Genomic DNA, 26,840 nt, shown 5'->3' with positions numbered 1-26,840 from the left:
GTGGTTCACACTACTCAACTATGTGCTTCCGAACCCGCTGCCACCATCTTTTGGGAGTCCTCTGTGCTGCTGACACCACTAGTGGGCCACACAGGACCTCCCCAGTAGGAGAGGGAGCAAATATCCTGCCCTCCTCTCTGTGGACAGATCATGCAACAAACTAATCCCACAAGGAAGTTACACACACCAGTCAGGACACATACAGCACAAACTCTGGGGAGCCTCTGTGAGGCGTATGTGACTATGCAACAGCATGTATTCTTTAGTAACAAAGACCCAGGCTTTTAACTTAGCTGTACGGATAGCAGTGGTTCCTGGATGATTGATTTGCATGAAAGCATATGCATATGAGTGCGCAAAGGGTTAACTGATTCACCGGCAGGGCTGAACTGAAAATAAAAAGTCAAAACAACAATACACAGGTCATACTTGCCTCCTGTGTAGTCTACTACTCAATCTCTTTCTCCTCTCCTGTGTCCTATCTGTCCACTTTTTCTCAATGAATTTCTCAGTCCTCCATTTTAAAAATGGCCATTACCCCCTAACAGCTTGCTGGTCAACATACTGTTAAACTGTAATATCGCCACTTGAGCCATAGGGAAACCTGGACATTGCCTTGCACATTAAGTTGTAACTGACAGCTGCTGATATATAACTGACAGCAACTGTTATATTTCAGTTCTGACAAAATATTGTCAGAACTTGAAGGGATCACTGTAAGAAGAAAATGGTGAGCTTCTGAGAGGAACTGACGGTGAGGTTAGTATGTAATATTCATTTGCAGCTACGTCATGTGTTTATTTTAAATATATTTACTCACTTCAGGTTCCCTTTAACAGGGCTAAAATCATCTGACTCCGAAGTTCATCAAACCACCGACTCAAACTCCAGGTACCCAAAATTTCTCTGACTCTTCGACTCCCGACTCAACAGCCCTGTTCACTAGTATAGGCAAATGACCCCCCCCCACCTCTTCCCCCAATATAAGTAGCCAGATGACCCCTCCTCCAGTATAGGTAGCAAAGCACACCCGTGAAGTAGCTCATCTCTCCAGAATCCACCGAGGACGCATGTCGTCTTTCTCCTCGCAGGTGCTCCATCTCTATGGTGTTAATGTGATGACAGGCGGCACTGCACCATAGAGACGGAACGCTGAGGAAGACGGGTAGCATAACTCCTGAATAGGTAAGTTATGTCACTCCTCCACTGTGCACTCTGCATGCAACCGTTTTTCCTCACTTTGAATCTCCCTCTGAGTGTTGACCCACCCCACAAGCCCCTCAAAACTGGAAACCATGTGCGAGAAAGCTCTAAGTTCTCCCTCTGGCACGCGTCATCCACACACAAAGTTGGTAAGCCTGCCCAGTTATTGTTTTGTATTCTTGTTCCTTTCTTCACGTTCCTCCTCACCAAAAATGAAAGCTCCAGTTCCTTCCCACAAAGTACGGCTTGCTACTCATCCCCATGTGATCATGCCACACCCCCTCCCGTCCAATCAATCATGCTGTCTTCTCTTCACCTAGACAGCATGAGTCATCACAAGGAAGGGGGAGGAGTGATTGTGTGGGAGTTATAAGTTTTGATTTGACTACTTGACTCAAATTGCAGTAATTTAATATGGCTGAATAAGAGAGAACAAATAAAGGACATTTACTGAATAACCATTCTCAAAAACCAATAAATTACACAGCAGAGAAGACATATGAGATGATTTTTTTCTCCCGAGCTTGTTGCAATTTTGTTGCAAATTGCATTCAGCTTGTAAATGAGCCGGGGCAAAAGTAACTTGGGGGACTCCCTACTCCCCCAAAGTTTGCACCCTGCTCCACCGGACCCCCTAGGTGGCCTCCCGCTGACTGCTTCCTGTGACCCCCGCATGCTCTATAGCTGAGCGGCCTCAAAGTAACTCACCTGTCCCGGAGGCTGTTCCCTTTCGATCTCTGTCTTGAGCCACGCTGCCTGCCTCTTCATCAGCCGCATGGTACGTGTAAATAACATGCACTAGGCATAGAGAAGATGCGGGCAGCATGGTAGAAGATGGAGATTGGAAACGAACAGCCGCCGAGACAGGCAAGTTACTGCAAGGCAGCTCAGCTACAGAACTTGTGGGGGACCCAAGGAGCATTCAGCGGGAGACCACCTGCGGGGTCTGGAGGCCCCTGGAATGGTTGGGGGCCCTGATGTGATTGATCCCTTTGCCGTAATGGCATTGCCGGCCCTGTTTGCACTGGCTCAGTTCCAAGCTGCATGAAATATGAAGCAAGGTTTGTAACAAGTTGGCTGGCGCTTGCATAGTCTAAAGCAGTGTTTCTCAACATTTTATTGGTATGTACCCCTTTCAAAGCCCTGTACTCACCAAGTACCCCCTAGCATAGTAAAAATTATCAAAAGTACCCCTTGACAAATATATATATTTAATTGTAGTACATGATAATTGGTTCTAAACAATTTCCAAGCATTTACTATTGCTTTTAACTAGCTAAAATACTAATTTTATGCTGGTTAAATAAGATTTATCATTTTCTAAAACTCTAAATTTGTTATTCTTGGTTAAGTATATCAAGCCCGAGTACCCCCTGGATCCATCAGAAGTACCCCCTGGGGTACGCGTACCACACTTTGAGAACCTAGGGTCTAAAGTAGTAAAACAGCTTTATTCAATCTGGCTGGTGAATTTAAAATGTGCAATATATATTACATATAAAGTTGCCTACCCTGTTGTTGATGGCTGTGGGGTGAGGTGGGGGGCAGCGGGGTCGCCTAATGACCGTTTCACTCTGTGAGCGTCTTCAGAGGCTTCTGCATTTAAGACGAATACCCAGAGCCGGGACAAGGTCCTCCAGCACCCAAGGCTGAGACACCAAAGTGCGCCCCTCCATCCCTGCCACCCCAGCTGTCACACACTAATTGCTATTAGACTAAGAGGGCCACAGGGCCCAGAACCTCCCCAACACCTTAATCTCTAGTTATCTGGCTTGCAGTCACTGCCATGTATCCCCTTTTCTTATTTCTTTCTGCTTCATACACAATTAGGAATGACAGCTGAATGAATTCTGCGCCCCCTCCTACACTGCGCCCTGAGGCTGGACCTCTCCAGCCTATGCCTCGGCCCGGCCCTGCGAATACCTGTGCATTTCCTGGCTTGAGCACGCAACGTCTGACATCCAACTACCCGGATTGTGCCCTCTATACGTCTGCAGTGCTGAAGCTTGCTAACTACGCTGCTTGCCTAATCACGCTGAGCTGCTGCAGTGGCCTGTTTCTGCCTTCTCTTCTTTTTCCACTTTGTAACAAGTTGGAAAGTTAGCATTTCCTCAATCACCTGTTTTACACAGTTCTGTGCAGTGAACCAATTTATCTGATTTCACAGCAGCAATCCAGTGCACACAGATAAGTGATACTTTCTGACTCAGTGCTGTGCCATGGATTACCAAAGCTGTATAGAAAGATTACTCCACGCTTAGGACTTGTTCACCCCTAGGGCGCTTTTGGGTGTTTTTAAGCGCCGGCGATTTTCAAACCTCTTACACACTATATGCGATTCCGATTTCAATTTTTCAATTGGTACTGTATGCTGCTTTTTTTCTGCGTTTTTCTTTTGAGAACATCCAGGAAAAAATCGGAATAGCAAATCGGATTTGCAGTGTGCAGGGCGCCTAAATGCGCTTGTGCAATGGTTCCCTATGAGAGTGTTCACATCTGAATGTTTCGATTCTGATCCACTCACCAAAGCGCTGCCTGTACCATTTTCGGGGCGATTTGTCTCAATGTAAGGTATAGGGAAATCACAAAGCACTTGAAAAAGCGATTTGTATAGCGATTTCCCCATATTTCCCCTTATTTTCAACCTCTGTATTCCATTTGCAGTCTATTCTTCCATATGCAGCAATCCCTCTTCCATGTCCAGCCGACCCCTGGCCAGCTGCCGCCCAAGGCCCGGGCCTTGTGGCCTTTTAAGAAATCCGGCCCTGCACATCTAATTGTTAATTGGCCAAATGATGGTCCAATTTTTACCACCTCCATGTACTACGAGAGCTTACCTACAATATATTCATAGTATTCAAACTTGGTTGGTCCTCATAATACACGGAGTTGCTAAAATTAACCAACCATTGACCAATCAAAAATGGATGTGTTTACAAGGCTTTAAGCCTGATACACACATCCAATGTTCATTAACTCATCACTGACCAATTTTACCACCTTTGTGTAGTGTGAGGGCCAACAAATTTCGAATACTATGAACCAGCTATACAGTAAGCTATCTTACTACTGGTAAGAGGTAAAAATGGCCAGTGATTGGCCAATCAAAATTAAATGTGTGTACCAGGCTTTAATTGATAGGCTCCTTATACCTCTCAGGGACATGAGTGCTGCAATTCCAGTGTGTACTGTATTTTTTGGACTATAAGACTCACTTTTTCTCCCCCAAAAGTGGGGGGAAAAAGTCACTGCATCTTATAGTTCAAATGCAGAGAGTTCCTGTCTTGTGCAATGCTTGCCAATATGAACTTTCAACCCGCCACAATGTTGGGGACTCCCTGTACTGTGCCAATGAAGAGGAGGACACAGGGAGACAAAGGGGCACAGAGAAGGACACAAAGAAGACAGAGGCAGACACATGGGAGACAAAGGACACAAGGGGGCCAGAGGAGGATACAGGGAGACACAAGGGGACATGAGGGACAAGGGGACATGAGGTACAAGGGGGCATAATCCACGCCTCCCTTCGTAAAAGCCGGTAGACCCAGCGAAACATGCCAGGGCTGCTGGTGTGATGTCGACCTCCTAGCTGCATCCTCCTTCCTTTGGAGTTTATCCGGGCTGCTGGTAGCAGCACCAAATTCCAAACCGGACTGCATTCAGGCAAATGCCACACAGCGGGAGCTCGGGCCTAACCATCCACTGTTCCTAGGACCTTTGATGGTGCAATCCTCCGATTGCCTTAGCACACTGGAACTGCTGCCTAACATCCAGATCCTGGCAGCTGGTCACTCCCCTAGCCATGAGCTCCGGCATTGGGTTCTGAGGGACCGCTGTTACCTTGCAAGCATTCACCAGCTACGTCTGGAACTGGTACAGTATGTCTAAATGTTGCTGCAACACTTTATCTGCAATTTTTGTGCTTTGTATGGCCCGCTACCGCCCGCTGTGAACTTTCTATAGCTCATTTGCTTTTGTTGCTTATTTTTGCAAGCTGGACTTATAAACTTGGTTGCCAAAACGATGTGTTACCTGCATGGCCCCTTGCTATGATCTCGTTCAGCATGCTTTACCTGGAATTTGCATTCTGAGGGTGGTCAACTTCTTGAGCAATTGAGGCCAGACTTTATGGTAGTCCCTGGGATCCCTGATCACATTAGGTGATCTTAGGTGTACGGTTGTGTGAATGTTTGAGGCTGGTTGAGTGCTTTTTCCATTTAACCTGAGTTCGTGCTTTTTTATGTGTTTATACATAATTAATAAAGATGTATATTTTTAAATGTATTCACGTACTTACGTGTGTGTTTAATCTGTTACACATACCCCCCAACCCCTTTTGTTTCCTTTACTTTTACTGCATAATCCACAAGATGCCCCTTCACCGTGGATGCACCAGGTTTAGTATATATTTTTTTCCCCTGTTTTTTGTCCTCTGAACCTAGGTGCATCTTATAGTCCGAAAAATACGGTATTTCCCATCTCTGCTCTTTATGCTACAGAGTCCTAAAACAAAACTGCTGCAAAAATAAGGTTTGCTATTGGATCCTGTTATAGTCATTGTCAGTTGTGTACATATGTTTGTTCTGTACCAGATCTCACACTGTGTCCTAAAGATAGATGCCCATTAACGGTAACGGTAAAATTTATAGCGAATGCTCATACTTTCAAAAAGATAATTCAGAGTGAAAGAAAAGATTGATACACACCAACTAAGAATCCAACTTGCGATCATATCTCCACCAGTTATGATCATATCTACAAAATAATCTGCCACGTGGAATAATAATTTATTTCATGCAATCATTCAGGACTGATTGGACCCACCAGCTTTTCTGTTTTGATCGAAAAATGATTGTTCAGTAAAACTTGTACCTTTAATGGGCTCTTTTAAATAAACAAGTTACTTTATGAAAAAGTGACAAAACCACTTGCAGAGGAGGAGAAACTCAGCTTAAAGTGAACCTCCAGACTAAAAATCTACTCAGCAGAACTGAAAAGGCTTGGTGTTTCTTTAACAGTTTCACAGCATCAGAACTTTGTTTTTCTTATAGAAGTCTCATTTTTAGCTGCATTTTTAGCTAAGCTCCGCCCCATCAAAGAAAACTGCCCGGGTTTTTTTCCCCTGATGCTATGCAAAGCATGATGGGATTTACTATGTTGTTATTCACGATGCCTAGCAACTGGGAGGGGTGATCAGCACACAGGACAGTTGGAACTGTGTCTCATGCTCTCTGTCACCTTCTTTCAACCAAAAAGATGGCTGCCCTCATGAAATCACAAACCGTTGCCTGTTCTTTTAAAACAGGGTGGGTAAGAGATTATATTACCTTTCTATTTTAATTAACACAAATAATGTAACTTAATGACAGTATGTTTGTTTAGGCTGAAGTTCCTCTTTAAAGTGAACCCAAAGTAAGCATGCCATATTCATTTCCTTTTAGACAATGCCAAATCCCTGGCAAACCTGTTGATCTTCTAGCAGCACTAATGACATGGTTAATCCAGTAAGACTTGAGTCAGAGCTCCTGATCTGCATATTCTTTTTCAGGGTCTATGGCAAAAGGCATTAGAGTCAGAGGATCAGCAGGACAGCCAAGCAACATGCATTTTTTAAAAGGAAATAAATATGACCGCTTCCATATCCCTCTCACCTCAGGTTCCCCTGATCAGATTTTTATTTAAATTTTTAATACATTGAAAACCATTACAGCTGCTTTGCAAACCTGTACAGATCTCACACTACAAGAGCAGCTCTGATGATCCTTTTACACTTACTGCGGTAGTATGTGTTTTTTTTTTATTGCCTCCATAGCAGTGTATTGTGAAAAAGCTTATAGTGTGAACTGAGCAATAGGAAAACATGGACATTACTTTGAAAATTAGTTGTCTTTCACTTATAACTGAGAGCAACTGATTAAGTGTAAAAGGACCATTATCACAAAAATTGTAAAATTTAAAATACATGTAAAGACACACAAATAAGAAGTGCATTTCTCCCTGAGTAAAATGAGCTATAAATTACTTGTCTCCTATGTTGCTGTTGCTTACAGTAGGTAGTAGAAATCTGACAGAAACGACAGGTTTTGGACCAGCCCTTATCCTCATGGGGGATTCTCAGGGTTTCGTTTAGTTTTAAAAGCACTTAGTGAATGTCAGTTGCTCTGTCCAACTGTCAAAAAAAGTGTACGGTGAGCAGGGAGGCTGAACAGCATCACTGTATAAATCCTTTTCAGGGAGTGTCTTTATAAAGAATAAAAGCCATGCTGAGAATCCACCATGAAGAGATGGACTAGTTCAAAACCTGTCGGTACTGTCAGATTTCGACTACCTACTGTGACAGCAACATAGGAGAAAAGTAATTTATGCCTCATTTTACTCTGGAAGAAACATACGTCTTATCTATATATGTTAACATGTATTGTAAATTTTACAATTTTTCGCAATAGTGGTCCATTAAGGTTCAGGTACAAATAATCTGACAACAGATGAGCCAAGTCTTTCCCCAATTTGCACTTGGTTTAGCCACTATGATGGTCACTTTTCCAGGGTGACTGAAGGACAGAAGATGAGCATGCGCAGCTAACTGTCGATCACTGGTCAGACAGCATTGGGGTGAACAGTAGCCAATGGTGCTTTGTCTGGATGGTTAGCATCTGATGTCTGTAAAAAACCTAATTGCCTTTAGTTTCAAAATAAAAAATAGTCCCAAAGCGGCAGCTGTCCCGAAACCCAGAAAAGGTATATGAAACTGGTGGGTGTTTCACCCCATTGGTATACAGTATATCCAAGCAAAACACACACACACACACACACACACACACACACACACACACACACACACACACACACACACACACACACACACACACACACACACACACACACACACACACACACACACCTACACACACACACACCTACACACACACGCACTACTGACAGCTCCCATACCTGGATCCCCATTCACTTGTCCTACGGTCCCCTCTTCTAGAAACATATGAAGACGATGCAAATAATGGGGGTGCCAGAGATGAAAGCAACGATGATGAAAACACAAAACAAAAGAAAAAAATTCAAAAAGGTCATAAGCAAGCACAACAAAACATAAAATGATGGTAAGAAAACATAAATGGATGTCAAAATAATAAAAGTCCATGCTTTAACATAAAACACACAGGTGATACGCTGAAATAAGTCAAACTGAACAAATGATAAGAACATATACGTAATTCCAGGTTATCTGGAATGAAACCCGTATCATTAGCTCTAGAGATGTAGGTTTCTGGTGTAACTAACATTTTCTTCTCTCCTGAAATAGTAGCATTAGGTAGTAGGGATATGAGATGCAAATATTTCTGAGTTCATGCAGGTTTATGTATATGTTTATGCAAATATATACAGCTTGAAAATGGACCAATCAATTTTCACCTGAATGAGACTTGATTGGTTCATTTTCAAGTTGCATATATTTGCATAAAAAAATAACATAATCCTGCATGAACGCAGAGATATTTGCCTCTCATTGATCATCCCTATTAGGTAGTGTTCACCCAGTATCCAGGTCCCGGTCTGTGTGCCGTGTTTCCACAATACACAATGGTGTCCTGCGCTTGTTTCCTGGAGGGTGTGGTCTGAGTCAGGTTTACGCGCTTTGAGTCCTACAGGAGAAAAGCGATTTACAAATGTTATTTTTTGTTGTTTGTGTGTTGCTATTCAATTCACATAACAGCAAGCATTCCCTCTCCAGCTGCAGCAGAAACTGCTATGGATCTGGTACTTAGCAGGCGGTTCTTAGCAGTTGTTCATCACAGTAAGAGTGGTTAAAATCGGGAACATCGTACCTTAGGAAGTAGTTATGGCAAACTCTATATGCGCATTTAAATAGGGCTTAGAGGCTTTCCTCACATTGAAGGGCATCCACGGCTATAATTATTAGGTAATTGCCAGGAGAGTTGATCCAGGGATTTATCTGACTGCCATCTGGAGTCGGGAAGGAATATTTCACTTTTAAGGAATTGGCCCAGGCCTTGTAAGGCATTTTGCCTTCCCCTGGATCAACTGGCATATGTGTGGGTTTGGCATGTTTTTTATTTATTTATTTATTTTTCTGGTTGGACTTGGACGGATGTCTATTTTTCATTCAAACTATGTATCTATCCATACTATACAGTTATGCTGCCCCTCCAGCAGGTAGGGTTCATGCCTAAAGGTACCCATTATTGATCCACTTTCCCAAACAAGATCACTGTGACCAATTCGAAATGAGGGTTCAGGCCACCAATGGAGGGGAAATAAGCAATCCGATTAGACCAAAAGAATCATTCGATCATTTATCATCAATCATCACCCATTAAAGGGAATCCGAGGTGAGAGGGATATAGAGGCTGACATGTTTGTTTCCTTTTAAATAATGCACATTGCCCGGCTGTACTGCTGATCCTCTGCCTTTAAGCCACAGACCCTGAACAAGCATATGCAGATCAGATGTTTATGACAAACATGGCAAGATTAGCTGCATGCTTGTTTCAGGTGTGTGATTTAGACCCTACCGACCAAAAAGATTAGCAGGACAGCCAGGCAACTGGTATTGTAGAAATGGAAATAAACATGGCAGCTTCCTTAGCCCTCACACCTGTGGGGTCGGCATTACGTGTTTCCAGGTTTGTGCTAAAAGAGACACTGAAGCGAAAAAAAAAAATATATGCAATAACGATTTGTATGTGCAGTACAGCTAAGAAATAAAACATTAGGAGCAGAGATATAAGTCTAATATTGTTTCCAGTACATGAAGAGCTAAGAAACTCCAGTTATCTATGCAAAAGAGCGATTGAGCTCCACGACTTTCAAAGTCGCAGAGAGCTCTGTCTTCTGAAGCTTGTTATCTCAACTGTCAGTCACTGTATTTTCTTTTTCTCTCCAGAGGGCAGATCAATAGTTCACTGTCCTACTCTGTAAAATCATTTAGAATGCGGAGTAGTGTGTAAACTGCAAATATGAGAGAATTAAGCAATTTTATAAAAAACACTATATAACTGAAAATAAAAATATGAGAATATTTTCTTTGCTCCTTTTGTTCTAGTAATTGCCCGTACTACACAACCAATTCATTATATGATCATTTATTTTTTTGTTTCAGTGTCTCTTTAAATGTTCCAACTTGAGCAACAGAAACCCAGCCAATCATACATATGTGAGAGATGCGTCTATCCCGCCCCCATCAGTGGTGTGTTCAGAAGAAGCATCTGTACACAGCTCCTCATTGTTGGAACCTTTGCACAGGTGTATGATTATTCAAGGCATGGAGACATAATGGACGGTAAGCACAGAAATTGCACTCAGTTTATCCAACTTTACAACTTTGGCTTAAAACTGAAGAATCAAAGGTGTGAATAATAATGTTAGAGATGTGCTGTTCCAGGATGTTTTTTTTCCTCAATGAAGAAATATAACCAATGTCCTCCTCATTTGCAGGGTTCATTTTTGGCAGTAAAGATGGGGCACTTCATCTAAAAAAACAAAGTGATGCCCCACAACAAACAACACTTATTGGCTATATAGTTATCCCACCTGCCTTTGGCTCAAAGTATTGTAATTGCTGTGGAAACCACAATTTCAAATTCTCCCAGCCACTGTCAGCTGCAATGGAGGCAGCCATCTTGTATGATAATGTATGCAGTTTCATCTGTAAGTACCAAACTGTCATTTCCTATATGCACAACTTCCTATTATTCCCGTTTACACAAAGAAGCTCCACGCTGTAGATCAAGAACAATCTCCCAGCTGTCTAAGGAAATCACTGCTGCATGCTGATAAGACTCATGAGAAAATGAAAGTTAATCGGTTATCCTTTTCATGCACTTAAAAAAAGGTGTTTGTTCTTAGCTATAATAACGTAGAAACTGGAGCAGAGGGGAATTTATGACTGGGATTATGCTATTAAAGGACACCCGAGGTGAAAATCTAATGAAATAAACAATTGTATCTATCCTCCTTTTCCTAAAAATGACTTTTTAAGATATTCCACAGTTTTTATTTTATATTTAAATCTAAGTGTTTACTGTTTTATTGTTTTTGCTCAATGAAACAGTCATTGATGTATGCCAGAGCTAGAATCTATGAACTATTGAATTTTTTTTATCTCTTCCCTACTCTCAGAAGCCATTTTCTGCTACGAAAGTGTTTTATAGTAGAAATTTCTTAACCAGTCCTGACTCAGACAGGAACGGCCACTTACGTACCTGATTGTTTAACCTTTTCAGGCAAAGAAAAAAAAGAAGGAACACAACATAGTTATTTGTGTGGTAGGCACTGTACATACACATGTCTATTTCATCATGTCACCTCGGGTATCCTTTAAGTTCCCTGCCGTGTCTGCAGTGGAGGTGGACCGGCTACCATCTAGCAGTCTAGGACCAGAAACTAGACTTAGGGTCCTTTTATACTATATCAGTTGCTCTCAGTTATAACTGAAATAGTTGTGATCATACCAAGTAGCTAGAAGTATGTAGCTACTCAGTATCAAAATTTTAATAAGAACAGGCTGAAAGCGGCTGAGGGGGGTTACCCAAAATGTCCGCCTTAGACGATGCGCTCGATTTGTGTCCTGCGTCACTCGCATGCTTTCTCCTTCAACCCGGAAGAAGGAAGCATGGGAATGACATGGAACACGAAGTGGGATGCGAAAGGAGCGCATCATCTCGCAGATGGACACAGCACTAGTGCAGCTCCTAATCTGCATTCCGAATGCCCCTGGCAAGCCAATATGGGGATTTGGGCACAATTCCCCCCAAAATATAGCAGACATTTTTCTCCCACACAGGAATTGTTGGCGGCAATTTGGCCTCAGCAAAAATGACCATTAGTGTTGTGGTAATTGCTATCTTTACCATACCTCACTCATTGCCCTTCATTCTGTGTGACAGGATTATTCACATGCATAAAGGGGATCTGCTTTCTGCACATCAGGTCTGATCAGTGCTCTGTGTAAGCCACCCCACTTGTAAGACCTGATGCGCAGATTGCAGATAGGTGACCCTCAAGAGGCCACCCTGCAGTGTAAGGGCGCATTCACACCTAAAACCGCAAAACGCCGGCGATCAACGCGGAAAAATCTCTGGACACTGCAGCGTTTTGGGAGCGGTCGCGATTAGCGGTGCTATGCATGCGATTAGCGATTGCAAATCACCGGCAAAACTCTGCATGTTACGCAAGTAAGAACACTGCCATAGGCTAACATGGGCTAGCGGTTTTTAAAAACCGCTAGCGTTTTGTGCTGAGCGGAAATCGCGCGATTCCCGCTCATCTGTGAATGGGCCCTAAGGGAGTCTTGCCTTGAACTCCTTACTGAATCCCTAGCAAGGATTCGAAACCTGGTCTCCCATGTCAAAAGCGGTGCCCTTAACCAGTTCACGATCTATTAAAAAAAAAAAAAAAAGAACTTGCTACATCTGTGCACCCTCATGATACACAGATGTGATAAGAATGTCCAGGGACTTCCTCAAAGATTGCTACATATGGGGGCACTCTTAACCTCCTTGGCGGTAATCCCGAGCTGAGCTCGGGGTATGCCGCCGGAGGTCGCCGCTCAGGCCCTGCTGGGCCGATTTTCATTCTGAAAAAAGCAGCACACGCAGCCGGCACTTTGCCAGCCGCGTGTGCTGCCGATCGCCGCCGCGGCGAAAGAGGGTCCCCCCAGCCGCCCGAGCCCAGCGCAGCCGGAACAAACAGTTCCGGCCGGCGCTAGGGGCTGGATCGGGCGGCTCTGACGTCAGGACGTCGACTGACGTCCATGACGTCACTCCGCTCGTCGCCATGGCGACGAGGAAAGCGAAACAAGATAGGCCGCTCATCGCCGGAGGCGATCGAAAGTACGCTTCCGGAGCGCCCTCTAGTGGGCTTTCATGCAGCCAACTTTCAGTTGGCTGCATGAAATATTTTTTTTTTAATTTAAAAAAAACCCCATTGCAGCCTCCCTGGCAAAATAAATAAACCGCCAGGGAGGTTAAACCCCAGCCACAGCCAAAACTGAACAGGGGAAACTTTCTCAGCAGTCATGCTGAGTTGTAAAATGTATACGTATTATGTATAGAACGGAACATTTGGAACTGAAAAAACCCCTTTGTATAGCTGTGTACCTATGTATACAGGCTTATGGCCTCTCTGCCTGTCATTAGTGTACCTGGGCTCACTTTGACTTCCTATGAACTACAAATCATCATCTCATATATATATGGGTTTATGGTAAGACAGGGAAACGTAGTCTAACATCTATATTGGTCTTCCTACTATCTAGACTCCTCCCTCTTTCTCATCATCACCCACACATGAAGTAGTCATACGGGAAGTGGAAGGAAACAAAGCCGGTCTCTCTCAGGTCACCTGACTTCTACCCTCACCTCCAGTGATTAATCTTTTGTGGCCAAGACTGCAGCTACAGCGTGGTCTTATAATAATCGGAATCGGTGGTGCTGCAGTGCCGGTCACAAAGAGTTAATCTCACAGCAGCAGAGGGAACAGCTGGAGAGTGAGAGCTGTTGGAAACGCCCACCCTGCTTCTAGCTCCATGCCTACCTCGGAAGGGGGTATAGCCTCTGGATCCGGAAGAAGCTTCTACTGTGCTCCACAGTAGAGGGGATCCAGCGCTGGGACCCCCGAAGAACTTCTTGTAGGCCGCTTGTCGGTGTGCGGGCATTCACACTGGCGGTTTCCTGCTGGGTCTCTGGTGGAAATAGCCAAACCTGATTAGTTCCACATATTTCCACAGAAGACCGAGCGGGAAGCCGCTACTGGGCCTGCGAGCAGCTGCAACAAGGATTTTTTTTTTTGTCCAGGGGTCTGTTAGAATTTAAATATTATATGCTTGAATTCGTAGGCCTCAGTTACTTTAACTGAGTTAGTTAGAAGACTTGATGTGCAGAATCGCCCTTTAGAGATAAATAAAGACAGTTCTGATTTTCAGTAGAACATTGTACTAGAACTCCCAAGGCTGTATCAGGGATATCCAGTGCAGAGGCCAGACCAGCTGGCAACGAACAACATAAACATGAGCCATTGTTGTGAAAATATTCTCACAAGTACATTAAAACAATGGCCTCCTCAGAACAAGGCGACAGTTCCTTGGAAAATGGAATTTTCCAAGGCATGCGCAGTAAAGACGGTGCTTGTCATGATATCACTTATCAGCCAATAGCAGGAGATGAGGTATTGATCCGTCCCTGCTCGGATGATGTCACATTTAACTCTTTAGAGTTAGTATAAGAAGAGCTAACGAGCTCCCAGGGGAGCTACTTCTGACTTCTGGCTGATGACTTCCACTTTCTACTCTTTTTGTAATGTCTTGTCATCTTATCTAACTGTATGCTGTATATAGGCCTAAGTGCCACGTACCGGTAGTATAGATGTAACATAAGGGAAAGCCTGGTTTCCATTAAAGAGGAATGGACCAAGAGCCTGTAACGCAAAGAGGACCTACTACAGATCAATTGCTTCTCAGAGGTGTAACGAACATGTAGAGATAAGCATTTGTATATCGGTTTACTGAATAAACTCCTGAAACTTTGACGACATCTAAGAAGTTCTATCTCCTATGCTGTTGCTGTGATGAGAGTCGAGTTATCACACTTCCTGTGATATGGTGCCGAACGAAGGTGTAGTGTTGTTGCCCATAGCAACCAACAAAGATTTATTACAGGGTCCTAGCACAAGATCCGGCTGGCCAGAGAATAGAGGAATCCTCATTAGAATCCAGTGGCTACCCCTTCCCGAGGTAAGTACCCTCCAGGGGCACTTTTTTCTTTACAGGTGTTCTTTAAAGGAGTTATCAGCCAAATCACTTAAAACGAGCTTTACTCACCTGGGGCTCTCTCCTGCCCCTTGCAGCCGACTGCCCCACACTCCACTCCCCGCTGCTGTCCCAGTCTCCATTCTCGTTATTCAGGCTGACTGCGGGTCGGCCTTACTGCGCCTGTGCAAAGCGCCGCTGTCAATCACGGCCACGTGGGCTGTAGCGAACTGCGCAGGCGTAGAAGTACTGCGTGCAGCCGTAGTAAGGACGACTCCGCGGTCGGCCTGAATAATGAGAACGGAGACTGGGACAGCGGCGCGGAGCGGTCGGCGTGGGACAGTCAGCTGCAAGGGGCTGGAGAAAGCCCCAGGTGAGTAAAGCTTGTTTTAGGTTATTTGGATGATAACTTCTTTAAGGCCCAGTTCACACTGTAGTAAAAAAAATTGCCCCAGAACGTAGATAAATGGATGATGAACGCATCCTGTGTTATTAATAGGATGCATTCACACTGTCAACTGGAATGACATGACGCAGACCCCGACGCTCCCTGTGCAGATGCGCCTACTGCACCACTTCAGCATCTGCTCTGTTTGTGGTAGTGTGAATCAGGCCTTAGGAGACAATGGGATACACCTACTACGTTAATAACCATCATTTGCATTTAGAAAGTCTCTGATGCACTGTGAAGTTTACCCTATAAGTTTAAGCATTACAAGTATATTACTTCTGCAGCAGGACTGTTGGAAGGAGGAACATTGTTCTGCTGCACGCGGACGTTTGTGAAGTTCATTAAATTGTGGCACAATTCAGAGTTCCTGCAATGTCTTCAGAGCCACCTGTGCAATAAGTTACCTCTATATGAAAACCATTTATCAATGTCAGAGCATAAGACAGAGGCAGGCTGGGATATCAGGGGCGTGGCTTCCTGTGACTTCTGTAGTGGAAAGAGACATACAAGGAACAGACAGTAAAATTGCAAGTAAAGAGTGAAGATTGCAGACACAGACCTGAGTTTCGTCTCCTTGGCGAATCCAAGTCTTCTGTGAGCACACCATGCAATGACAGACAGAGACAAAGGAGATGGGCGTGAGTGACTGACAGGACAGACAGACAGCGGAGCACAAGGAACTAGCACAGCAATCAGAAAAGTACAGAGCACAGGTTTATAAGCAGACAGATGACAGAGTGAACAGGAAATAAAAGCCATGACAGACACATTGGATTCTGCCACATATACCACACAAAGTAATTATGCCTTAGATCTAACTTGTCCAAGTTCCATCGTATCTGCTGAGGAAGTGCTTGAAGCCCCTTGACAGCCTGTCGCCTGACTTACTGTAGATAGTGCGCAAAACAAACACCTCAGTAAGTTTTAAATACACTGTACAGGTAGACCCCGGTTAACGAACGAGCTAGGTTCATTCTTAACCTAAATCCGTTCTTAAAGGGGAATTGAAGAGAGAGAGGTATATGGAGGCTGTCATGTTTATTTCCTTTTAATCAATACCAGTTTCCTGGCAGCCCTGCTGGTCTATTTCTCTGCAGTAGTATCTGAATAAAACCAGAAACAAGCATGCAGCTAGTCTTGACAGATTCTGACTTCTGAACCACTGAAACACCTGATCTGCTGTATGCTTGTTCAGGGGCTATGGCTAATAGTATTAGAGGCAGAGGATCAACAGGGCTGCCAGGCAACTGGTATTGATTAAAAGGAAATAAACAGGGCAGCCTCCATATACCTCTCTCTTCAGTTCCCCTTTAAGTCAGAACACTGTGCTATCTCTGTCTTCTGTACCTCCAATGTCCCCCTCTGTGTAACCGCTGTTCCCCTCTGCCTTCCTTGTCCCCCTATGTGCCACCTCAGTGTCTCTATTTGTGGCACCTCCCCTCTGTGCCTCCATTGTATCCCACTGTACCACCTCTGATCCCTGTCCCCCTTTATACCTCCTGATGTCCCCCTTTATCCAGGGCTGGATCACAGGTTTGCTTTAAAATGTGTAAAATGTGTATGCACATACAGTGTTCTTCCCAGGCTCTTTTAGCCGGGTGCTCCACCCAGCTAGTTTAGTGTACAGTAGTGTACCGCAGCAACATGTCATTTTTCTGAGTTTAAAAAAACAACATTTTTCTTTGAGTTTTTTTAAACGGATTTTCTTAAAAACTGTAGGGTCATTTTTTTCCTTAAAGGGGAATTGAAGAGAGAGGTATACGGAGGCTGTCATGTTTATTTCCTTTTAATCAATACCAGTTGCCTGGCAGCCCTGCTGGTCTATTTCTCTGCAGTAGTATCTGAATAAAACCAGAAACAAGCATGCAGCTAGTCTTGTCAGATCAGACTTATAAGTCTGAACCACTGAAACACCTGATCTGCTGCATGCTTGTTCAGGGGCTATGGCTAATAGTATTAGAGGCAGAGGATCAGCAGGGCTGCCAGGCAACTGGTATTTTCTAAAAGGAAATAAACATGACAGTCTCCATATAACTCTCTCTTCAGTTCCCCTTTAATAGTTCCTATTTTCGTGCTGTTCTCTTTGGCGGGCTGTTCATAAGTCGGGGACTACCTGCACTATAATTATTCACTATCCACTTCTTATTTGGATTGGGGCTGGCAAAGAAGTCAACTACCAGTAGTAAAATCAAAAGCTTCAGTAAAACAAAAGGAAACTGAGGCATTCGCACAAATGGTTCACCGCTGCCACGTAGCGCATTCGCAACTGCCACTCCCCTTCCGTCCATGTGCTTAGAGGGCGTGTCCCTGGCAACCAGAAGCATGAGGGAGATACAGGAACTAACACAATAGCAAATGCCAGAAAACACAAGGCAACTGTTCTGTGAGCGTTTAAATGGTTTCTTTACGATACCCCAAAACTTACATTATCTCTGTAGGTACCCTGAAGTTTTTCAGCCTAACTTCAATGCTTTTGTTTCTCCCTTTGCTGAGAACAGTCGCAGAACTGAATATCATCTCCCAGCAGGTAAAGAATGTTAAATAGCAACCGCAACAATTTGATTTGATCAATTGTTTTTTTGATTATCTCTTAGTATATAGTTTCTCTCAAGAAATTCTATTACAACAGCCCCCTTCTCTAATCCCCCCCCAAATAGAAATATGGGGGGGGGGAATTAGTGAATTAGACCTGCTACAATGCAGACAGATGCAGTACCAACAGTACAAACTTACCTGTAATAAACCCAGGGTGGCCCAGAGTTATTCAAGTTCTCGCTGCTTGTGCTGCGCATATCTGCAATGGCTTTGCAACTAATCGGCTCATTTTTCAGCAGCCTCACTTTATTCTGATATGACCCAGATAAAGATTGCCAGAATTTGCCACTACGACCAGACAGTAAAACATTCTCCCCCAAAACAGCTGAAGTTTACTGGATCACTACAGGCCCATACACTCACTAGTTAAACTCTGACAATAATGACCGCCTCTGATGACCAGCCAGCGTGTGTACTGCAGCCTGCCTGATGGATCAATTCAGCTGAGCAACAGTCCATATCTTTCTCCTAGCCACACAAGCCCGCCCACCATGTGACATCACACCTGCAGCGCTCCATGGCCCCTCCCTCCCTGCAATACAACAGAACAGATCTCTAGCCTGCAGGCTACCTACTGTTCTGTACAGCCGTGTGCACAGGCCTTTATTCTCTATAGCTCAAGAAAACTTTATTCAATCTGACCTAAAGACTCTTTTAAGTAATAGACAAAGAAGTTAGCAGAAACGGGGGAAAAAAAAAAATCACAAATGACCACTTAACTGACCTGATAGACATTTAAATTCATGTAAATGGGAATGAAAAGGCCCTAACCAAATTCCCCACAAGCCATTGCAGGTAATCTTAAAGTGGACCCAAATTAAAAATACAAGATTTCAGAAATAAAATCTATTTTCTAAATTATAATAATAAATAGCAGCCTTTTTTCAGCTGCATGATGACAAATATAAAATATTTTACATTTATTGGAGGAACCCCTCCCCTTCCTTTCAAATTGCCGGGATTTTGCCGGCAAACTGGTGGAGTAGATGGTGTCCGGCAATGGAAGAATTGCTAATGGCTGCCACCTGTATAACCCTAGTTATGCAAAGAGAAGGGTGAAAAGCATGCACTGAAATGCTCATAGGTTTGAAGAAGTGTTTATTTATCTTTGTATGTGTCAGAGTGGTGCAACGAAATATTTTGATTTAAAAAAATGTTTGGTTTGGGTCCGCTTTAAGAGAGCCTGTGCCCAGCAATGGAGGACCAGAGGATAGTGAGGGAAGCCTCATTAGGGTCCAGAGTCTTCCCTCTTCTTTGGTGAGTATGTGATTGGTATAGGAGGTTCAGCTCAATTTAACTTTTCTTTTTTTGCAGTTTATTTGTTGCCCTTAGGATAGAAATGCAGAGGTGGAAGAAGTAATGTAAGTCAATGGGCGACGCTGAAAATGGAAATAAGATGGAAATACGACGAGGAAACCCGGTATCCCCAGTGAAGTACTTCCTGTCCAGCAGGGAGTACATCCTGTGGGGAGGGTGTGCAGTGCTATGCATATCACCCTGTCAGAGCACTTTCCTGCAAGGTCATATGAATGCTGTTTTTTGCGTTGCAGTACGATGGGGGCAGAGCACTGCAAACGCAATGGGCAGGTGCAAAACCGGCAAAAGTTTGTACAAATGGCAGTAAAGTGGTTAAAGGGGATCAAAACATCTGAGAACAATCTTTTTTTTTCAGATTAAGATGGAGTGGGGAAGGGTTACAGCGGCTATGATTTTCATAATATGGTCCACAAATTGAACGTATAAAAAAGAGAGCAATAATATCAGGGTTTCTTTTAATATTAAGAAGAAAGTGAGAACTTCTGGAAGGTCTTCATTACTGCCTGGCTTCCTGTAGTGTGCATTACATCACTTCCTGCCTGATGCCTAGGCAGTAATCCGAAGAATAAAGCATAAAGGCTATTTTTCCGATGTCCCTGTGACATTACTAATGTTCTCTCTGTGGACTGATTTGTTGAATGCAGCATTATTTGGATAGATAAAATACGATTTAGAGTCCTAAGAGTCATTCTGGTTGGTTAGCGTGAGTAGCTAACTGGGTACTTCGCCCTTTACTCCTTGAATGGTTTTCTCAATAAACCATCATGTGTAATTGAGCTCTGCCCAATGGCTTGGCACATTCAGAGTTGCCACCCCATATGTTAGATTTATCTAAATCTGGCAATGTCAATGAAAGCAATGAGAGGAACTGCTTTTCTTTTGGCCGTTCAGTAACAAGAATGCTGAACAAACACCATCCGGTAGAGCAGTGCCTGATGGTTACAGAGCTTGTTTTTACAACGGCCAAGCAACAGTGTGTTAACTGGAAAACTACCAGAACGAAAAGCGCCCAGCTGTGCATGTGAATGACGCCTTAAAACGGAAATACAGTCTGGTATAACAATTTGTAAAAACCTTTTTTCCCTACTTCAGGTTGCCCATAAGGTTATCCCACTTGCTGCTGTCTGATAGAACCGTATTTTCGGACTATAAGACAATCCGGACTATAAGACGCAACTAGGTTTAGAGGACAAAAACCAGGGAAAAAATATACTAAACCTGGTACTAAACCTGGCGTGTCAATGGTCAAGGAGCATCTTGGAGATGTTTTCCCCTCAACTATTGTGTCCCTATGTGTCCTCCTGTGTCTCCCATGTGTCCTCCTGTGCCCTCTGATCCCCCGTTTATAGATAAAAGCAGTGGCAGTGCATCTCTTACCTCATCCATTGGAGCCTGTGGCAATCAGAGACCTCTCCTATCCATCACTGTTCCCCTAAATCTGGCTTCTGCTGATTGTGTCATTACATACAACCAGCATCAGGGGAACAGTGAGGGAGAGGAGAGGTCTCTGATCGCCATGGGCTCCAAAGTATGAGGTGTGATATGTGCTGCCACAGCTTTTATCTATACAAGGGGGGCGAAGGAGAACATGGGGACAATTTCATATCAGAGTAAATTGGGGACTCCCTGAATTTGGCAAATATAACGCAGTGACTAAGTATGTCTCATATACTGGAAAAAAACAGTAATATCTGTGTAAAAAAAAATAAAAATCACAAGTCTCCCCAGCAAAGGATACAGTTGGTCTGGCCAATGCCACATCAATGGATGTATTATATTAATTTATAAACCTCTTACAGTGAGGAGAACTCTCTCCTCCTTGCTTACAGTCACACTGAATCCTGCAAAAACAAACCATCTCAGGTGTTTGATCAAACTTATCAACTGCAATAAATGAACAAAAAAAAACAATCACACAAGCGGTTTGGCAGTACAGCACGTGATTGTCAAGCTTGCCATACACGGGTCAATTTTGATCCAACATGAAAAATGTATTAATCCTTATCCCATTGGAATTTGATTGGGTAGTGATCGCCTCCTCCCCTAAATGGCATGTTCAGTGTCGATAGATTGTATTGGAAATCAATAGATGGGCTTAATAGAAATCTACTGAGGAAAGGAATAACTGCATATGTTGGGGCAAGAGATGATAATGACAAAGTGATCGATTCTTTTGACTCCTTGAATCAGCCAGCTGGCTAAGAAATAAAAAGCCTCCGCAGCTAATGCTTAAAATCATACTGAATATAATGATCATAGGGAGACTAAAAGGAAAACATGATTAGATCGATTGTAGAGTGTCCTCTCCTACCATTTATGCACTTGCATGCTTGTAATGGTTCTGACAAATCATTCCACAAGGCCAGCTGAGTGCAGGAAGGAGGGTATAAGTGTGAATTAACAGCAATTCAATAGATGGGCTTGTCTGAGGAGACGGGCAATGAAACAAACAAGGAGGAGTTGTTTCCAGTACAAGTTGAGAAAAAGCTTTCTGCTGACTGGTACCTCGGAGATTCCACAGCCAATCACTCCTCAGAATGGTACCAGCATATGGATATGTAAAGAACTATGGCTTTATTGAAGGGAAACTTCACCCTTGTTGTAAAACATTGCTTGCTGGTTAGCTCTGCAAATGATATGCCTTGATTCTGAGCAAACAAACACCCAACCTGCACACCATGATCTGGATGGTTATCCATATAGTATGCGTTGGCCACCTGATCCAATAAACAATTTCATAACTCCCTGATTGGAAACCAGCCTGGGAGTAACAAATAGTATACGGTTTTGACAAAAAATCTGTTTAAAAGTTGATCAAATGACTACAAAGTTAAGACAACCAACACAGTACAACCCTATTCTGTGGCTGATCTCTCACAGCAACCACCCTCCCTGCACACATTGTCCATAAATTTAACACCATTTCTGATTGAGTTTTCATTGAAATTTGTATTGATGTTCGTTACTCCAATTGAAAAACGAATGGGCTAAAAATGCTGTAAAGTGTAGTGCTAAATTAGCGGTCTAGCATCATGGGAGTGCTCAAGCCGAAGATCCCTCAATTAGTGCGGGTGTGTAAAACAACTAACAAGTCTTCCTGCAGCTGATTACTCAATACAGGAAAAGGAAATGCCTGGCTGTCTATGCAGAAACACAAGGGTACAGATGCCAGGCTACAAAAAAAGCGCTAACACTCTGTATTGAAAATTCACAGATGCACACTTTTATTAACATTAATTTGTAACTACTGTGTGCTAGGGCTGCACGATTTTGGGTAAAAATTGAAATTGCGATTTTTCTGTCAAAAATTGTGATTTCGATTTTTTTTCACGATTTTTTGCAAAACAAGCTTTAGCACTAAATTCCCTATGTACCCCTGAGCTTGAACAATAGTGTGTGGACTGTGGCGTCCGGCAGGGGTCCCCAACCTTTTCCGGCCCAGGGACCACTTTCTGACCAAGTTTTTTCTCTGGGAACCGGGGGGGGGGGGGGGGGGGGGAGGGATGGATGGCATCCTAGTGTAGTGTACAGTGCCGTGCACAGCGGGTTTTGGGGGGAGGGGGGGGGGGGCTTGGGTGTGGCGGCATAGCTAGGATAGTTGCCCGAGTAAAGGGAGTTTAGTTGCCCCAGTATGGCTAGTATAGTTACCCCAGTATAGCTAGCATGGTGCCCCAGTATAGCTAGTATAGTGCCCCAGTATAGCTAGTATAGTGCCCCAGTATAGCTAGTATAGTGCCCCAGTATAGCTAGTATAGTGCCCCAGTATAGCTAGTATAGTGCCCCAGTATAGCTAGTATAGTGCCCAGTATAGCGCCCCAGTATAGCTAGTATAGTGCCCCAGTATAGCTAGTATAGTGCCCCAGTATAGCTAGTATAGTGCCCCAGTATAGCTAGTATAGTGCCCCAGTATAGCTAGTATAGTGCCCCAGTATAGCTAGTATAGTGCCCCAGTATAGCTAGTATAGTGCCCCAGTATAGCTAGTATAGTGCCCCAGTATAGCTAGTATAGTGCCCCAGTATTGCTAGTATAGTGACCCAGTATAGCTAGTATAGTGCCCCAGTATTGCTAGTATAGTGCCCCAGTATTGCTAGTATAGTGCCCCAGTATTGCTAGTATAGTGCCCCAGTATAGTGCCCCAGTATTGCTAGTATAGTGCCCCAGTATTGCTAGTATAGTGCCCCAGTATAGCTAGTATAGTGCCCCTGTATAGCTAGTATAGTGCCCCTGTATAGCTAGTATAGTGCCCCAGTATAGCTAGTATAGTGCCCCAGTATAGCTAGTATAGTGCCCCAGTATTGTTCCCCAGTATAGCTAGTATGCCCCAGTATAGCTAGTACAGTGCCCAGTATAGCTAGTATAGTGCCCCAGTATAGCTAGTATAGTGCCCCAGTATAGTGCCCCAGTATAGCTAGTATAGTGCCCCAGTATAGCTAGTATAGTGCCCCAGTATAGCTAGTATAGTGCCCCAGTATAGCTAGTATAGTGCCCCAGTATTGCTAGTATAGTGCCCCAGTATTGCTAGTATAGTGCCCCAGTATAGCTAGTATAGTGCCCCTGTATAGCTAGTATAGTGCCTCTGTATAGCTAGTATAGTGCCCCAGTATAGCTAGTATAGTGCCCCAGTATAGCTAGTATAGTGCCCCAGTATTGTTCCCCAGTATAGCTAGTATAGTGCCCAGTATGAATAGGTAGTGCCCCAGTTTAGCTAGTAAAGTGCCCAGTATAGGTAGGTACCGGTAAGTATGCCGTACGGGACTCGAGGGGCGGATCCAGTGGAAGAAGCAGTGCATATTTATGATGCTAATGAGCCGGGCAGCGGAGGGAGGAGAGTCCAGTCCAGAGCGGCGCTTCACACACAGCTTCACCAATCGCTGGATACTAGAGCGTACAGCTCCGCCTACCGCCTCCGTCATTCCATTGCTATCCAGCGATTGGTGAAGCGGTGTGTGAAGCGCCGCTCCGGACTGGACTCTCCTCCCTCCGCTGTCCGGCTCATTAGCATCATAAATATGCACTGCTTCTTCCACTGGGTCCGCCCCTCGAGTCCCGTACGGCGTATCTACCTAGAACTGTGTGCCGCTCTGCACTGGACGCGCCTCTCCCGCCCCCGCTCATTTAAAACCAAAAACCGCCGGATACAGACGATCCCCAGATCGTCTTCACAGGAACCGCGGTTTCGGTTTAAAACCGAGAAATCGTGCAGCCCTACTGTGTGCAGAGCTAAGTGTCAGGGAGGGTGGAATTCCCCTTTAATATACGTTTCGCTCATAATTTCTAGAGCTCAATCAATAACCTTCAAGCAATACTACCATTCAACGAATGTGCGGGTTACATTATTTCTCATTATCTAATGCTGACCATACACTGGTCGATTATAGGACGATCGATTGACCTATCAATTCTTAGAACGGATTCAAAATAAATGAATCAATCGAACATGAATTGATTTTTTGCCCATACACTGGGGTTGATTTTTGCTCCCGTTTTCCACCTTTAATTGATCGGAGGCTACTTTCAATGACAAAATAAGCACCCTGATAAATCAGATTGAGTAAAGGTCGATCGAACACATAATGAAAAAGCTCTCTGATCTTGTTCCATCGATTGAAATAACACAACATACTCGAGTGATTCATATTAATAATTCAATCGAATATTGGCCGATAAGAATCGATTCTACATCAAAATGGCAACTCTATTTTTGATCCACTCAATTAACTTATCAGTTATATTAAAAATCGAGCAGTGTATGCCCAGTTGGCCACCTTAAGTCCTGAAAACGCCCATAAAAAGACTTATAAGTATCGCTGTGAACAGAAATGTTTCAGAACTACTTAGGAATATCTACAATTACAGCTGGCCAATGATCGCCTCAGAATTCCACTTCCTGCCAGTTTTGATTGTCCCAAGTACAAGCCACCCACAATTTACATGCAAGTGGGAACAATTAGGATTCTGCCCACCATGTCTACTTATGATTTTATTTGGGACCACAGAAAAAAATGTCCCCATTTCAGAGGAGTTTTTGTTATAATGTGCTGGGCGATTGAGTCCGGCACGTTAGACCGTAATTGTGTTGCTGGGTTTGGAATTGGAGCGGTTTATCTGAAAGGGGATGATGTACAACACTGAGCATAAGGTGGACCTGTCACAAACTAGGCCTAAACACAGCAAAGTCAGAACATCTAAAGATGATCACACTCATAACAAAAGCATGAGCCTCCCCGTGACTTTGTGCGCAAGCCTCATGCTTTCTACGTGGTTCCACAAAACCCTGACAAACCTGGCTCACAATGGCTTTTCTTTCTTGGCAATGGTTTGTCATCAGTAATTGCACCATTCACCTTTCTCTGCTGGTCTTCCCAAGTCACTTCTAGCATAAACCAAGAGAAATTAAAACGTGTCAGAAACACAACAGTACGGTGGTGACATCACACAGAGCCGAACAACATGACAAAACGAGGAGGAAGGAGGAGGAGGAGAGGGGGGGGGACTACACTCGGGACAAATGGAAGACGAGACCAGATGAGGGCAACACTGATCTGTTAACAAGCCAAAGTTTGCAGATACTATAAATTACAAATAAAACAAAACATTTCATTGGCACACACCAGATTTCATCATTTTAATCCAGACAAACTTTTCCCTTCAAGCTTGCATTCAGACACCAACAAAACTGAGTTATTTTTTTACTTTACTCCTGTAAAAAACTAGAGTAGACTGGTTTGTAATCATTCAAGCCCAACGGAACCCAAAAACTGTACAAGGGGGAGTCTTAAAGCAAATGTGTTAAATAAAGGTAGTCCCCGGTCAATGAACGAGATAGGGACTTTAGGTTAGTTCTTAACTTGAATCAATTCTTAAGTTGGAACACTGTCTATCTCTGTCCCCTGAACCTTCAGTGCCCCCTCTGTGTCACCTCTTCCCTCCCACTGTGTCACCTCTGTAGTGTCCCCCTCCGTGCCACATCTGTCTCCACTGTGTCCCTCTGTACCCCCATCCCACTTTGTGCCTCCTTCTGTGCTAGTGATAATTGTAATGTGCAAAATTTCACATCAATTTTTGCAATCATGATTACACAATTATGATTTGAAAATTGAATGGATTTCATGTAATCCACACAAACTCCCAGAGGGTCCCGGCGCTGGATTGAAGGTTTGCTATAAAATGTATAAAATGCAGAACTTGGAACTTGCTATATAGTATACTTTACCATGGCAAAATCTCACTTTACTGAGTTCAGAACCCTTTTTACTTGGACTTTTTGAAAAATCTATTTTCTCAAAAACTACAAGGTCTTTTTTTATTTTGTTTTCACTTGTTTCCATTTAATGGCTGTTCGTAAGTCAAAGACTGCCTGTAGTATAAAATGGACACCTAGAACCAGTAAAGGTTCCTGTTAGCAGACTGAGGGCTTATGATGGCCCAACACTGTTTTCCTGTGCACTACAGATCTGCCTCCTCTTATAGACCCCAACTCAACGAAGGTTTCT

General features: G+C 43.7%; 1 protein-coding gene across 49 annotated transcripts in view; it reads right to left on the bottom strand.

The window, feature by feature from the left end:
* RIMS2 (regulating synaptic membrane exocytosis 2) overlaps window positions 1–26,840 on the bottom strand; it is an 816,797-nt gene that overhangs the window by 124,382 nt on the left and 665,575 nt on the right. For 32 of the 49 annotated variants that reach the window (XM_068237786.1, XM_068237812.1, XM_068237768.1 and 29 more), the window contains 3 exons: window positions 25,631–25,720; window positions 15,994–16,026; window positions 8,155–8,190 (listed from right to left, as the gene is read on the bottom strand). The exons of 7 other annotated variants lie outside the window; for them this stretch is intronic. In XM_068237786.1, the coding sequence (XP_068093887.1) occupies window positions 8,155–8,190; window positions 15,994–16,026; window positions 25,631–25,720 (159 nt within the window). The remainder of the gene's footprint in view (window positions 1–8,154; window positions 8,191–15,993; window positions 16,027–25,630; window positions 25,721–26,840) is intronic. 10 more of the 49 variants (XM_068237820.1, XM_068237774.1, XM_068237799.1 and 7 more) reach the window with 7 other exon arrangements.

Source organism: Hyperolius riggenbachi, chromosome 5 (genome assembly GCF_040937935.1).
Source record: "Hyperolius riggenbachi isolate aHypRig1 chromosome 5, aHypRig1.pri, whole genome shotgun sequence".
Classification (NCBI taxonomy): Eukaryota; Metazoa; Chordata; class Amphibia; order Anura; family Hyperoliidae; genus Hyperolius; species Hyperolius riggenbachi.
This window is presented reverse-complemented; position numbering and strand designations above follow the sequence as displayed.